The 15853-nt window shown below is 45.6% G+C and overlaps 1 protein-coding gene across 2 annotated transcripts in view; it reads right to left on the bottom strand.

The window, feature by feature from the left end:
* The window catches only part of FBRSL1 (fibrosin like 1), a 503248-nt gene that overhangs the window by 19138 nt on the left and 468257 nt on the right, over positions 1 to 15853 (bottom strand). For both annotated transcript variants that reach the window (XM_062504442.1, XM_062504443.1), the window contains 3 exons: positions 7848 to 8244; positions 6017 to 6270; positions 1389 to 1624 (listed from right to left, as the gene is read on the bottom strand). In XM_062504442.1, coding sequence (XP_062360426.1) covers positions 1389 to 1624; positions 6017 to 6270; positions 7848 to 8244 — 887 coding nt within the window. The remainder of the gene's footprint in view (positions 1 to 1388; positions 1625 to 6016; positions 6271 to 7847; positions 8245 to 15853) is intronic.

Genomic DNA, 15853 nt, shown 5'->3' with positions numbered 1-15853 from the left:
TAGGACCCCAGGAAAAGCTGCTTATTTGGCAAGTCAGCTGCTATTTCACACTCCTCTATGTGCAGGAGAGTAGATTTGTAATTTCATTAATTACAGTTATTACTGGAGCCATGTCCCCTCCAGTGTAAATACCATAAATTACCAAACACATGCAGCTGTAATTTCAACACTCTTCTCTGGTGTTGGGATTAGCAGACCTGATCTAGTGGAATATAAGAAGATGTGAATGAAATACAACAAAAGAACCTTGCAAGTTGTTTTTGGTCTGAAGGTTGACATCAATGGGCACGGGTGGGAGGGGAGGGAGCTGTTCCCAAGCTTGGGTATCACAGTTCTTAAATAACACAGGAGACTTCTGAGAAAAGATTCAGGAATGTTTTACACAGACCAAGCAAAGAAGGAAAGGTGTTTACACACAAGTACACTGAGCAAACACCTGGGGCTGGATTTTCAGTGGATGATATTGCTTTTAATTGTCTTGCTGCTAAGCAGATTACAACCCAAGAATGTCATTGAGCAGTCAGCAGTGGGAAAGAAAAGTGGGAAACACTATGTTCCTTGAGTCCTTGGTAGTTCTTCCCAAAGGCTGTTTTTGCTAGCCTTAAATAGGGTTGTTTCTGCATTTTGGACACAGTGTGAAACTGAGAGGGGGGAAAAAAGCTCAATCTTGTGCTTTCAATTTCACAAAGTAATTGCCAGAAATGGGGAGAGAGTGCATTTTAAAGTACTGACAAAATCCATTTGCAGCAGATCCCTAACAATTTTGTAACAGCTGCAGCAAAGTCCCATTGTGTTACAAGCAAATTCAATGACCAAATGCTTATTACACGGCCAGGAGGATCTCTCCCAGCAGAACCAGCCACACACAAATTAGTGCTTGTTGATGTAATCAAGTAATAAAATGCCTAAATCAATACAGATCAGGTAATAGGAGGAAGAGGGACAGAACTGGTATTGGATGAGATGCTGCGCTGTGGTGAGAGCTCTGGGTAAGCCAGCACGGTCTGCCCTGCACCCAGCAGTTGTGGGGACAGTGGCTGGGGCTGGAAGCCACCTGTCCTGTGGCACCCTGGTTGGTGTCTTTTGATGCGTCAAGGCAGCTGGCTCTGGGAAAGGGGGAATAGAAATACACAGCAGGACACGCGAAGAGGAAACAAAAGGGATCCTGGACTTGTCTCGTGGGTGCTGTATCTGCTCGCGGGTAGCAGCACGGGGGTACCAGGAGGCTTGGTGTGGGGGCTCTGGGTGGAAAGGGGGTCCCTTTGGGAGTTCTGGCCTCCTGGTTGGAAGGGCAGGGACAGCACACCTGGCTGAAATGAAGACGGCTGGGTTTTGTTTGACAAGAGCGGGTTAGGCTTTTTGACCAGAGATGCTCTACTTATCCTCACATTTTGGGCTGGGGTACGCACCATGGGAGGTGCAGAGGGCGGCATGAGCGGCGTCTGGGGCAAGCTGGATGGAAAAGGAGTGAATGTGTGCTGGTGGGTGTGTTGGTGCTGATGCGTGTGTTGGTGCTGGTGAAACTCCGCTCTCAGCAGCGGCACCGGGCCAAGTGAGGCAGCGGCCCGGTCCGAACTCTGAACCAAAAACCGGTTGTTCAGCTCTTGCCTGAGCAGTTCGTGATCTAGAGGAGAGAGAGAGAGAAAAAAAAAAGACACAGAGGCCCGTGGGCCTGTGAGTACCACAAAGACGGAGGAGAAAGAGTCAATATTCACCTGGCATTCCCTGTTTCTGCAGGTCATGCTGTGGTGGTTTTCTACGTGAGGACTCATTGGTGGAGGTAAGAGAGATGCCTGTGACAAAGTACCAATCAGAATCCCCGAATGAGGCTGGCAATACATGATTGGTTGGTTGAATGATATCAACAGGCTGGTATCTAAAGACAAGAGAGAACACCATGAGTCATCACAGCAGAAAACATCATCGGGGCTCCAACTCCGCCCGGCCCCGCCCGCCCGCCCGCGCCCGCCCGCTCTGTCCTCCCGGCACCTGCTCAGAGATCCAGCCTCACCTCTGGGATCACACCTCAGAGATCCAGCCTCACCTCTGGGATCACACCTCAGAGATCCAGCCTTACCTCTGGGACCACACCTCAGAGATCCAGCCTCACCTCTGGGACCACACCTCAGAGATCCAGCCTTACCTCTGGGACCACACCTCAGAGATCCAGCCTCACCTCTGGGATCACACCTCAGAGATCCAGCCTCACCTCTGGGATCACACCTCAGAGATCCAGCCTCACCTCTGGGATCACACCTCAGAGATCCAGCCTCACCTCTGGGATCACACCTCAGAGATCCAGCCTCACCTCTGGGATCACACCTCCCAGGCTCAGTGAGGTGCTGGGGAGTACCCGGGAGGCCACTTCAAAACAGCAGTACTGACCTTCATCCTCTGGGCGTGTGACAGTCAGAGGCACACAAACACAAACACAAACACACACACACACACACACACACACACACACAGAGAAATGGATGTGTATTCAGCTCTGACATATACGTACGTCACAGGTAAAATGTTGGTAAGATCTGCAGTGCAGTGAGATAACTGTGGGTTTGGGTGGCTGGAAACTGCCTGCTCAGACATCTATCCCTGTGCCATGCCCCCTTCTCAGCCCCAGGATATGCATGCAATGACCAGGAACATCTATCCTATAAATCAAGGCCTTCCTTGCAGTAAGTTTTTTATTGAGATTTTAAATAGCAACCAGTCCTTTCCTCAATTTGTAATGGGCTGTAAGTCTTGCTTTTTGTCATTGCCTCCAGGCTTTTCTCCTCTGACTAAATACAGAGGAGGAATCAGTGGGAACAGGACAAACATTGAAGTAGCTCAAGATCTCATCAAGACTGCAACGACTGCTGAAACAAAATGTTTCACCATATGACATGGCCTCTTCTCAGCATCTTCCTCTGTAATAACAACGTGCATTGAATGTGAATGTGGTTCAGGGCAGGGCAAGACACCAGTGCTTTAGAAATGTTGTCACTGAAGACAGTAAGGACCAATGTCCACTTCTCCAAAATGTCTGGTAGTATAACAATCTATTTGTGGCTTTGCCTAAAAACTTCAAACAGGGATTAGCATCCAACATGTTATATATTTTTAAAGCGAAGACCAACCTGTGTCCCCAGGTGTGGATGACACACACCCAGTCCTGACTGATCTAGTTGCTTCTGAATTTACATGAATCCACTTCTTTCACTGCAACAACCCCTTCAAACTACAGCTCTGAATATAAAGGGGCAAAAGAACATCTGCACTTTAAAGTTTTGTTTCATGTTCTGCAGGGATTTCTTTCACTTCATTTTTTTTACAGTAACATTAGAAATGTCTAAATCAATCACTTTCTGAAGTGACATGGTTAAGATCTTTAAAAACACGCACTCTGGTGGGGAACTTCAAGGTCTCTACTATCACTTAGAAACCTACAATTGAAAGTCACATTTTAAAGCAAATTTTGGGCACGTAAGTAATTTGCTTTTCAGTAATAAATGTACTGCTAAGAGCAAGTACTGTGTGCTGCCACAATCCATATAATAACGAATACAAAAGCAAAAAGTATGTATATATTTGTGATACTGAAGCCTAAGGCACTGAAGCAAAAGTCTATAATGGGTTCTCCTTGGATTGAACAAATAAGAAAAAAACTGTAGGCTGAAAGCACTTAGGTCCAAAACTTAACCTCTTTAGAGAATATGAGCATGATTTCATGTGTGTGTGTGTGTTTACGCTTTTAAATCTGGCATGACTTAAGGAAACTGAATCCTTCTGTTAGCATCAAGATAATCCACTTTTCTGGAGGGGGAGATAAAAGCAAGTTGGCAGTTGTAAGTGCTCTGAATATCCAATTTCTTTAAGAGACTGGAAGTCAGACTGATATATTTGCAGCTGGCTCCAGCCCAGAGCCCTCTACCACAACTTTGGCCTCCGTCAGGAGAAGAAAAGGCCTGGAGATGTTTGGAGAAGCTGTGTGGCACTTGGAGGAGTGGCTGCCTTGCAGTAAGGATGGAATTGCAAAAGAACAACCCAGCTCTGTGAGCAGCTCTGAGCAAGGTCTGGACCAGAACTTAGCTCTTGCATCTGCCAGTGATGTCAGGTCCAGTTACACAGGAACACAAGCAGGAGCAGGGTGCCTGAGCAGCCCTTGGGACCTGCAAACACTGTCCTGCGTGCACACACGAGCTGAGCATGGCACGAAAACGGCACTCCTCCATGGTGCCCCCACGTTCAGGAGAGGAGAGACACAGACTTCTGTTTCTTCTGTGTATCCTACATCAGGGCAGCCCTTGGGCAGATGGCAGAAGCCCAGCAAGGGCTGCTCCTAAGTTACTTTTATTAGCTTTAGGTTTCAAAAGGAAGAAATGCCACCAGAAGTGCATTCTTGTCTCCCTATTCAGAGCTGCTCAGCAATATTGTTTGCTTTTAAGGAATTTTTATGTGAATGACAACAGAAGCTCCTGGCTCTGCGGCACTCTGTATTGATTTTATGATGTGCCACTTCGCAGGCATTTCATATAGTGCAGACAAGAGGCATTTCACTGTCTGCAGGGTTAGACACCCAGACCTTTACCTCCACTAACTTAGGCTTCTCCTACTTAAATTGCAGGAGAAATCCTTTTAGTTGGAGCAAGACTGTTAGTGTTTCTTGGCAAGCTGCTGAATGTGAATAGGTCACTTGATCTTGCATCTCCTGAAGTTAATGGTGAAAACACACTTGCTTTCAGTGACTGCAATATCATGCTTTTAGTGAGCCCTTTGCTATTTTCTTTCGCTATGCTTTCAAAGTCTCCATCACAGTAGTTCTTTGCCTTAAACAGGGGAAGCAATGAATAGGTCTCCCACAGTGCTGCCAACATCTTCCCAGCTTTGTGGTTGAAATTCTAGACAGTGCCAGGGCCTGTGACAGCCGCCAGCTTTGGCCTACGTGGTCCTGTCTCTGGAAGGGAACCCACAGCACTTTTGTCTATCATCGTTCTCAGAGCACACTTTGGACCAATTTGTACTTATTTTTTTTCCCACTTAAAGAAGTAGTAATAAATAATGAGACATTATTTAGCTCCTGGAAGCAAAAAAGGAGGAATGGAAGACCATCAGATTTTTCCACAGCAAATCTGTCATTTCCTTATTCCTTTAACTGACTTCATAGGAAACAGAGAGTGTGTTTTCTGCAAAATGCTTGTCCTGTTTTATCCCTGCTGAGTTAGTTGTAGAGTCAAATGCCAGATCAAAAGGAGGCCCCAGCAAGTGAAAGTTGCTGGGAAGTCTCCAGCTGCCAGGGTCTCTTCCAGGGACAGCTGTAGGCTAATGGATAAGCTATAAACAGGGCATTTAGGGCAGTAATGACAATAGAATGGGGGGCCAGGGTGAACAAAGGAAACTTTCTAAAAGAATGCAAAGACAGTGAGAGTAGAACAGCAGAGCTTGTCAGCTGAGCTGTCTCTGACTCAGACTGAAAGGCCATGGAGCCATGGGCACAGAACAGTTGCACTGCTGCAGGCAGAGCATCCTGCTTTGCCAGCAGGATGTGCTGCTGGTTGAAAGATCAGGCAGGGGATTCAGTGAGATTCAAGTGCTTGGTTAGAACAATTGTAGAAACAGTATTTTCTCATCACTTCTAACAGCAGCAGCTTTTTTTGGAGAGGGGAGAGAGAAGGGGAGAATGGCAAACTGTGCATCACTCCTCCGTGAATCTAAAAAATGTCTGATGACTGGAATGCCACACTGGACAACTCATGCCCTGAATGGGACTCTTTTTTTGTTTGTTTGTTTTAAGCATTTGTTTTGAAGACTTCCTATAGGAAGCTACAGTGATGTGTCTACAATCTCTCATCTAGTAAAGCACATCGAGGTCCCCTACCTGTTTCATGAGTTGGAACTCATGAACTGTTGCCACAGTTCCAGCACACACTGAGGGGTCTGTGCCAAGGTATTTCACCTGCCCACCAGCCAGCCCATCTCTCAACACCCTCCAGTCATGCATGGCCGATTAGCCCTGGCAGAAGAAGGGACCTACCCGCAGGGTGCCCTGGAATCACGAGGCTGTTGGTGGGTAACGCTGGTGGAGGTGGCAGCGTGGGTGGGGTGGCAAACATGGCCGGATGGTGCTGGTGTTGGGTCTGCGATCTGAGAGAGAAGTGCGAGGTAGCAAGATTAGAGATGGAGAGGGGCAGAGCTGGGCCGGAGGAATGGTGAGGTGGAATCTGGGGAGACAGGGGCAGGTGTTTTGGGAGGCTGATGCTCGTTGCACTGCTAGCACTGCTGCTCCGGCTGCAGAGAGAAAGAGATGGGAGGAAGGGGAGAGAGACAGAGAGAGAAAGAGTGTGTTACAATACAGGACTGAAACAGTGCAAGAAATACACTACCAGAAACAACACAACTATGGAACATTGATCTCCCCAGGCTTATGCTTTTGCTTGCCTTAATGGCAGTGGAGACAGTTAACGAATCTTAATGAACATCTCCAACAGGGCAGAACGGGTCTTGGGCTCTCTGGAGGGACATTTCCTCCGGTGCTACAACCCTCAGAGCTATCTGTGAGTACTGATGAAGGCCACAGAGGCAGCTGCATTTTGCAACTTTATGGAGCCTCTGATGACCTTGCAGTGTCCATGTGGATCCTTGTGACCAGAGGACACAGTGACACCAATTCCTTCTTCTGTTGCTCTGGGTGTGCAGAACTGCACTGCACGAGTGACTGGGACCCCACTGGATCTGCTGCATGTGCTGTGCAGTTGTAGTCACACAAGCATGCAAATGTACACCATGTTATTAATTTTTCTCATAGTAATCTGTATTTTACATCTTCTTCTATTACTATTACTCCATTACAAGTGATCTAAGATTTGCGGGCTGAAGCACACTATCACTGCAGTTATTAGTTGCGTAATTCCCACAATACTAAGTATCTGTTGCAAGCTAAACCTCAGAGAGATCTTGAATAGTTTGAAATATTGTTCACCATTTATACTACGGTGGCATTTACAAGGTAAAACCACAACAGACCTTAAGTATGCAGGATACTATGAAATACACATTAATGGCAGCTCTCTGTATGCATATTCTGACCTTTGTGCAGTCAAATATTATGCTTTAAATCGGTTTTCTCATCTTGTTTGAACTAGCCTAACTCTTGCTTGGGAAGCAAGGCATGTTTTCTGTACCAGCAAAAAGACTACACAGGTTCCAGTTGACTGACTAAACTCTTTTCTCTAGAAACATTTTATCCATACCATTTTCACTCACCCTCCTTACTGGATGGAGGCAATTTAAACATCAGACCTTAGCCTCCTGCAAGATCTGAACATGACGGATTGAAGCAGATTTATCAGCCCACACAGCAGCCCTGGTCTCAGGGACACAGAATTTTCCAATATAGATCACAGGATATTCTGACTTGGAAGGGACCCACTAGGATCAAAGTCCAAGATAGATATCGCTCTTTTGATGCTGGTGAGCCAGAACACCGGAGAACCATGAGCAATGGAAATATTTCTGAATATGGAGCAACGGTGCTGCTCAAACTTAAACCACCTTAAATTTCTAAGTCAAGAACTAGCCAGCTCAGACAAGACCATGCAAAATTTTACTTGAAAACGGACTGAAAGGAACCCGTGCCTTTCTCCCAGAAGGTGTGCATTTATCACCTCATTTATCAAGTTTCAAACCCACCGATCCACCAGCTGGAAAAACCAGCGTGGAGTCAGCCCATGAAGTCCAATATCCAAAGCACAGACCATCTTAACCCAGATGAGTGCTTGCCTTGCCTCCCAGCAATTTCTACCTGTTTCAAACAAGCTTTAGCCCTGCAGCAGCCTGAAGATGACACGAGCATCTCTTCCTCCTACCTGATATTATTGAGTCCGTTGTGGGCCACCTGGTGATGCACTTGGTAGTTGAGAGGTGGAGGGATGTGGCTCGGAGGCTGGCTCCGAAGGTCGGGGATTAACTGAGGCTGCGACTGCGGCCGAGGCTGAGGCTGCGACTGCGGCCGAGGCTGCGGCTGAGGCGTGAGCCTGGGTGGTGCTGGTGCTGAAATCACTGGCTCCTTCTTCAGCAGTGGGCTTGCTCTGGCACTTGATGTGGGCGCTGAGGAAGTCGAAGTCACAACAGCAGCGACTGGCTGGGGGCTGGGGATGGGCAGGGCGAAGGGCACGTCGGTGCTCAGCTCCCGGCTCCGCTCTAGCCCAGACACCTTTGGGACATTGGCTGCTTTCGCTTCTGGCTTGTCATTCAAGGTGGGACCTTATGGAGCAACAGGAAAAAGAACAAAGCACATGCTGAAAGGTTTGCGTTTCTTTCTCTGCTTGGTAGAACACATGCCTGGGAAAAAACAAGTCATGTTTCAGCTCGTGGGAGCGCCGTGGGAGCACTGCTGCTACAAGATGGATGTGTGTATGAGTCTGTCCTTCCACTGTCCTTGGCTGGCCAGTCCACTGTACTTTTAGCATGTGTACAAGAGACTTAGCTGTCATTAAATGAATGCGTACTACAGAGAACGGACAGCTTTGTGACTTCTTCAGGGGCCCAAGGTTATGTACAACAGGAGTGTGAACACGTCTCAAGTTACTCCCACAGTATTTCCTGCTCAAAGTTTCATGTGCGGGAAACACAGCCCTCATCATTAAGACATTTCATTTTCTCAATGCCCTTTCAAGGTAACCCACATCGGATTTAGGCTCAACTCCAGATACAATGCACCATGACCCAAGCAGCAATCCTTAATGATAACCCTACCTGTCTTCTAGGATGGAGACTACCTGGGATCTCTGTAGCAAAGGATGGAACAGCTGTGCAGAGGAGCTGTGACACTGCTGTCTCCTGGCCACACACTTGTGTGGAAGAACAGAACAGAGAACGCTGGAAAAATCCAGTCAGAAGTTCAGTGGGCACTCAAATGTAGTCCTGTTCACCCTAAACAGTGCAAACATCTGTATGCTTGGCATGCCAGAACTATCAGGAATGCTGCAACCTTGCAAAATGCACCTACAGAGAGGATTCCAGATGGAATTACTCCCTCTGTGGTGCCAAACCCTGCCATTTTTCATAATTAAGCTAAACAAAGCATCCCAAAGAGTTAAAAGGCTGGAAAGGAAAAAGGGAGGAAAGAAGAGATATTTCAGATCAAGCAGTATCCAAAAGGTTGAAGACAACTGAAAAGACCAACATGAAAGCAATTCAACTCCCACTGTAACTCCCTTTTCACCCTAATCTGTGTATCCTTGAGTGCACACATACCCACAGTCACAAGAAAAGCTCTTCATGGGCTACAAGACCTTAGGTTGTCAGTGTGTTTCACACGCACACATCCCACTGTGCACACACAGCACCTTTGACTTTTTGGAGACACACTTCTGTTGCCCACCAAAACGTGCTGGGGGCTGCCTGCATTTCGCTGCCTTGCAGACACGCAGGAGATGCGACCTACACTCATTAACATGCTCCCAACACCCTCACAAACGAATTCCACCTTTGAAATTCTCCCGTCTCATCAAAGGACTGAGCCAGTTCCTGATGTAGGAGGGTGTGGAAATAACACACAACACACCCGTGTGCTAATTCTGGCCGTGCAGACGCTGGTTTGTGAACCAGCCCATGCGAGGCCAGAGCCCCCAGTGCCACTTCCACAGCCTGAGTGCCACCGTGCTGGCTTTAGATGGGAGGAGGACAGCGATGACTCAGAGCCTGCAGCACACCAGCTCATGTTCTGTACCCAGAATGCCCACGTGGTGATGGCATCTCCTTCCTTGAGATAAAAGGCAGCTTCCCACACTGCTTCTGGCTCTGCCTGCACTCTCACCAATGCACCATTTCCCTCATCCATCCATCAATCAGCTCATCGCTGCGTATGTATGAATTCAGAACGCGAGAAGAGGAGGAATGGAAACATATGAACTGTATTTATCAGCTGAAAATGTCTTGAGGTCTTGGGGCCTCAAACCCACAAGTAACAGGAACAGAAGCCTTTCCAAACACCAGTGTTTTGGCTGGCAGCAAGTACTATCAACACTGTACTTTCCAGCACCTTATATATCTTTACTGCTTTGACACAATGTCTGGAGATCCTAAATTACTCTCTACAATAAATATAAGCCTCTCATTTCAGTAAATTTCTTTATCAAATATGAATTAATGCATCACAGGTCACCTGGTTGTGAGATGGAGCTAGACTTGGTTCCAATGCTATTTAAGATTTATTTTTAAAGTTAAATTCTCAGTGCTTTTGTGTATCACTATGTTTCATAATGCCACCTATGTTTGTAAATCTTTCCTCAGATTTTACTGCTAACAGTTTAAAAATTGTCATTGCCTAGTCAAGCCAGGGCTCCCCACAATGCGTTTTGGAGCAAGTGTGTTCACAGCTGTAGATGCCACTATTTTTCAGGAGCTACCCATTAAAAGCAATTGGGTTTCATTCCTGAGCATAGGTTTCCTCAGAGCCCATTAGTTCTTTGCATCCAACAGGCCTCCTCCTACAGAGTTAAACTTCATATTGTGTGATTATAGGCAATGTAGACTAATGGTGTATATTCAAAACACACTGGCACCACAAAAGTTAGTTGAGTAAAAAGTCAATTAGATCCAAAACAAATCAATAAAGTCCCACATTAAAAGCAGCTGTTTGACCAGTTTTATGTGCAACTATTGATTCCCTGTGGTTTCAGCATTAGTTCTCATTTGCAATTTTCTCAAAGCAAAAGCTCAGGCTCCCTTGCTGACTGATTTGGCCAGCCAAGCCTGGTTGTGCTAGTTAGTACAAGGGGTACATGACTAATTCCTGCTGCCAACTTCCATCTCTCCGGATGCAGTACTGCAATGTTTTTGTGTTTCGTTCTCCACAGCAATGAAAATATCCACATGCCAGTTTCCCCCTCACCAGAAAAGCTGCAGGCATGAGTGGGAGTTCTTCTCTCCTTTTGCAGCCATGTTGCACAAAAGCAGAAGCACTGAGAATGGAAAGATATTATGTGAATTCATGGAGAAGAGGGGAAAAAGCATCTGAGAGAGCAGTCCCCGAGCCTTCTGAGCCATCATACAGCAAAGGGAGAACCCTCATGTTTGGTGACTCTGCCATTTCTTCTCCTGATGGCTGCAATGCACACATGGAAGTCTCTGAGTTATCTTTCCCCAAATCCCTCAGGAAGGTAATGATTTTAATAAGGGATGTTGCCCATTCTGATCAGGATCTTAAACTTCATAGTTTCTCTGCAGGATACTTGAATATCCCTCCTAAGAGAACTACACTCCTGAGTGCCCAAGCTCTGACCAGGCTGACTCTTGCTCACATAGGGAAATATCCCAAGGAGAGCAACCAAATATTCCCTTTTGTGCAAGCTGGACCAGGTTGTATTGAGATTCTTTCAGAAATTTCTGTTCTTGGGCTGCTAATCCAGCCCTCCTGAGCAGATAGACCCATGGAGCTTAGTGTAACTTCCCCAACAAAAACACAGACCCACCCAACCACACCACAGTGTTCTAGAGGCAAAAGTGTGTTCATTTTTACCAAGTCCTAGAGTAATTTTCATGCTTAATGATAACAGGCTGAGCCAATTTGCCTAAGACTTGACAGTCAGCTCCAATAATTCAACCTTAATTAAACCTGAACGCGTGTCAGTTCAGCTTGTCCCTTCACAGGAAATCTGACATTTGTAATGATTCATGTTCCAGCCCTGCTATGGGAAGGCTGGATCACATCTGCCACTCTCTACCGTGCAGAGCACTACCCCTTTTTGAGCATGCCAACTTTTGTTTATTTTCTAACCAAACACCTTGGACTTCTTCCATTGAGAGGTTTTCTTAAATGAACAGACATGTCTTGATCTCACAGGGATGAATGATGACTGAGTGTGAGAGACAGGGAAGAAAAGGCTGAAACTGCTCTAACAAGAAAAAAATCCCAACAACCTGGGATTAGTAATTCTTGCCTCCCTGATCGACTAATTTGTTCATTTGGAATGTTGCAAAATGCGAACCTCCCTACGTCTTGGGCTACATCCAATTCCAACTTCAACCGGTAAAGAAGAAAACCATTTTTAAAAGCACAGAGAGCTTTAGCTCCCGCTGTGTAAATCTGTAGAAAGCGGAGGTGAAGTTTAAGGGAAAACTCGAAGTCAACAACAGCTTAAATTACTGTATAAAGCATGCTTCAGGAGGAGTCACCCAAAGCTGAGAGACCATCAGCCAAGACCCCATCTGAAAGTTTCCTGAATTCTGAATCTGTGGCTGGAATAACCGTGCACTGCCCATCCCCAAGGTTGCACAGGGTGACATGCCTGCCAGTGTGTAACTACATGGCACTGCAGGCTAAGCACAATACAGAAAGTCCCAGACACAAATTAAACCTTTCTGTTACAGGAATTTGCTTTCAAGCTGATTAAGAGTAGCTCAAGTGCAAGGGATTAAACATGTAAAGGCTGCTTTGAGAACTCCAATAAGCAGTTACTGTGTTATACAAACAGTACTTAGGGCAACAGCAGTTCCAGCCCTGCCTCTTGCTCTTTGCAAGCTGCTGGTTGCTGCTGAAAGGGCACTGTCAACACATGTACAATGTGATTGGAAATAATCTAATCTTGCTTGCACGCCTTTCCTTTGTCTCTTGTAAAAAGGAAAAGTGGAGTCATTCAGACGTCTTTCTGCAGCCTCCCTCTGCAGTCTCCCTTGTTGCTTTCAAACAGCAAGGGTGATGGGGTGATGTGAGAAAGAAATTCCTCTCCTACATCCATCAATGACATCTTTACCAATGGCAGTTTCCCAAGAAACACAACAACCACCATCTGTAGCCCATCTATCCGCCCTGTACATATCCTTGAAAACAGACACAGCCCAGACTGGCTATGGTGAACCCTGCTCCATATTCCAAAAAGAAATGCTACAAAAGCAGCACCACGGGAATTATACGTGGCAAGAAGCTGAGAATTTCAGCTGATGAGTCCCAGAGAAGAGTTTTGAAGCATCAGCAAAGCAGAGAAGAGCAGGACTTTACAGCAGTAAAGACTTTAGGTGAAAACAAAGAAATAAATAAATGAACCTGAGTAAACATTTTGTGTAATTTTTTTAAAAATTTTATTTAGAATTTAACTTTTAGGCTGCTGCATAATGTATTGTGGATATGGAACACATCATAAGCAGAAGAGAGAATAAAGCATTTTGCATTGACAGCAGTAACACTGATGCTGGTAGAGTGCTTACAAGTGAAAATCAATATTTAAGTGCTAATTCTTTATCCCTAGATGGCTTTTGCTTTTATATAAATGGCTTTTTCATTGCATTTTAGGAGAGTAGCACTACTTAAGACTTTAAGCAATTAATGCCTGTTTGCAAAGGTAAGACAAGCAGAGCTACCATAGCACAGAAGCTCCCCCACAAAGGGGGCACAGAGTTCCTCCACCTATTTTAATGCAAATCAGCTCAAGATAACACATAACGACTTGGGATTCGTACATAAAACTACTGTCTGGAAAGGTCCACGGTGTGTAACACAATGATTTTTAACATTTCTGAGAAGCAAAGGCCAAGTTTCCATCATGACAGCAGTACTACACATTAGGCTGTGTCAAAACAATGTTCTCCTGTGCCATGGGCTCCTCGGAACATCACGGGCTCCTGGCGGATTTTCCACAGAAAATTACAGTGTTTTCTCACAGAGTAAAGTAAACTGAGTGTGGGCACAAACCCGTGTTCCGAGGAGCCAGCCTTTGTTCCCGGCGTGGCTCCCACAGCCCATTCCCAGGACCGAGGGGGAAGCTGCTTCCCAGCCCGGGCTGGATTCGTCCCCTATCACTCGGTTCATTTGTACAGAGCTGTCTGTCAAGTCACATTGTCCCGCTGCAATCTGAAACACCCTCCCAACAGCTGCCACTATCAATTACTCTCCCAGGCAGCCCTGACTATCAGGAAGAGAACTGGAGCGAGCACTTGCCAGTTTTAATAAACTGTGTTGCCCAAGTCATTTAACCTGCTAGATTGCTGTATGCTGGGGCTGTAACAAGCCTTCAGCTTTTTAACCTAGAAGAAAGCAACAGTGGCAAAAAGCTGTCAGCTTGGTCCTCGGAATTAACTTCCAAGGGTGTCTTCCCCCACCCTCCCTCCCGAAGTTTAAAAAGTGAAATATCTTCAAGTCATTTTCACAAAGTCACGACATGGAAAGCAGCTCTCATTTTTATCACAGCGCCAAAAACTCCCAAGAACGAAGGGCTGACATGCTCTACGATTTCCACCTTAGGGGCACAGCTGGGCAGTGATCTCCTCTCTCCTGCACCTGCCCGCATGGACACACCCGTGGGCACTCCCCAGAGCCAGCTCTGGCCAGGTATGGGTCACAGCATCCCGGGAATGCTGATGCAACCCAAGGGCTTCAGGTTACCCCGACCACCTCGAGGGCTTCGCATCCCCCACTCGCAGTATGATTCAATTTCTCCCCCAACCAAAAACTCAAGCATGGCAGGTTTACTTTTACTTTGATTCTTCCAGAACTGGCAGGAAAGATTTCTTAAAGAAATACCTATTTAAAATTAAAACACTTCCATCCAGATCAGTGTTTTCAGTCTGTGGCTCCCATATATACCAAGATGTTTGTGAACGTTAATCAGTAAGAAAAGGTCTGCCATTACTAGGATTAATTTGAACATAGGAATCTGCTGTCCACTAGACTCTACAAATCAAAAAGGAAATTCAAACACTACACTGAATGTTTTCCTCAGCCAGCTCTGTAGATAAGAGCCTTTATTGAGAAAGCTTGAAGCACAGAAAGGTTTCACCCCCTCTCACAGAAACTGAGGAGCAACAGCAATAAGATATGGACTTGATGCCTATTTGCTGCTCTATGGTTCTTTAATGGGATGTTTTATTCCTAGAGATTCGGGAGCTTTCCATGCTCTATCGAGGCATGTTAGCTGTAAGCATGCATGATGACACACCAAAGCTGCAGGAGCTGAATGAAAATGGGTGCCAAACACAAGGATTGGGGCCACAGCATAAAGAAGAAGGATCACCATTCAAATTCCCCCAAAGTAAGTCACACTGCATTTTCCTAGCAATGCTGCTTCTGGCAATATCTCAATGCAAAGCTGGAACTGGATTTGCAGCTAAATCACCTACTGTGGATGCTGGCGTTGTAATGAGATTGAAAGTTTCATACAGGCTTTTTAATCCAGGGCTATAATGCTGAATCAAATGGGTTAAATCTCTTCAGCACTGCTCCTAAGCAGATGCTAAATGCCTACAAACCAGTGATGTAAGAGCCACTCTACTTTCCTGGCCAGAAAACATTACTAAAGCTCCTTGTAGTTGTATACTAAAGGTGTGTTTGTCTTGTTCTGTTTTTTAATGTGCGATGGCCTCTTGTACACCTAGTCTGAGTGACAGAAAAAGCAACAAGGCAAATAAGTTATTTAGAAAGACACTCCCCCAAAAGTGAAAGCAAGCAAACACACATCCTCAACTCCAGCTGTAAGCTTTTAAACAGACAGAACTGTTATAAACCAAGGAATCTTTTGATTTTAATTAGGAAAACAAGGATGAATAATAAACCATCAACTACTACATTACCAGAGAAAATGTACTACTTTTGCTGTTTAAAATCAATATCGATTCCCATCTAGCCTGCGAGTGAGTTATTAATCACTCCAATTAAATCATGAACACAGGTCTTTACACTGAAATTGAACCCCCACCAATAGATCGATAACTCAAACCTCCAAGAGCAATTACTGCTCAGCATAATAGAGCAGCTTGTAACACACAGCTTCATGCAGACCACAATTCTCTGTCATATCCTTCACAGGCAGTGCAAACAAACTGGGAAAAGAAAGATTTTATAACTATTATTTTCAAAATAAACAGACATCTGCTTAGA

This window comes from Cinclus cinclus, chromosome 17, assembly GCF_963662255.1.
Source record: "Cinclus cinclus chromosome 17, bCinCin1.1, whole genome shotgun sequence".
NCBI lineage: Eukaryota > Metazoa > Chordata > Aves > Passeriformes > Cinclidae > Cinclus > Cinclus cinclus.
The sequence above is the reverse complement of the archived record's forward strand: the minus strand, read 5'-3'. Positions and strand labels throughout refer to the sequence as shown.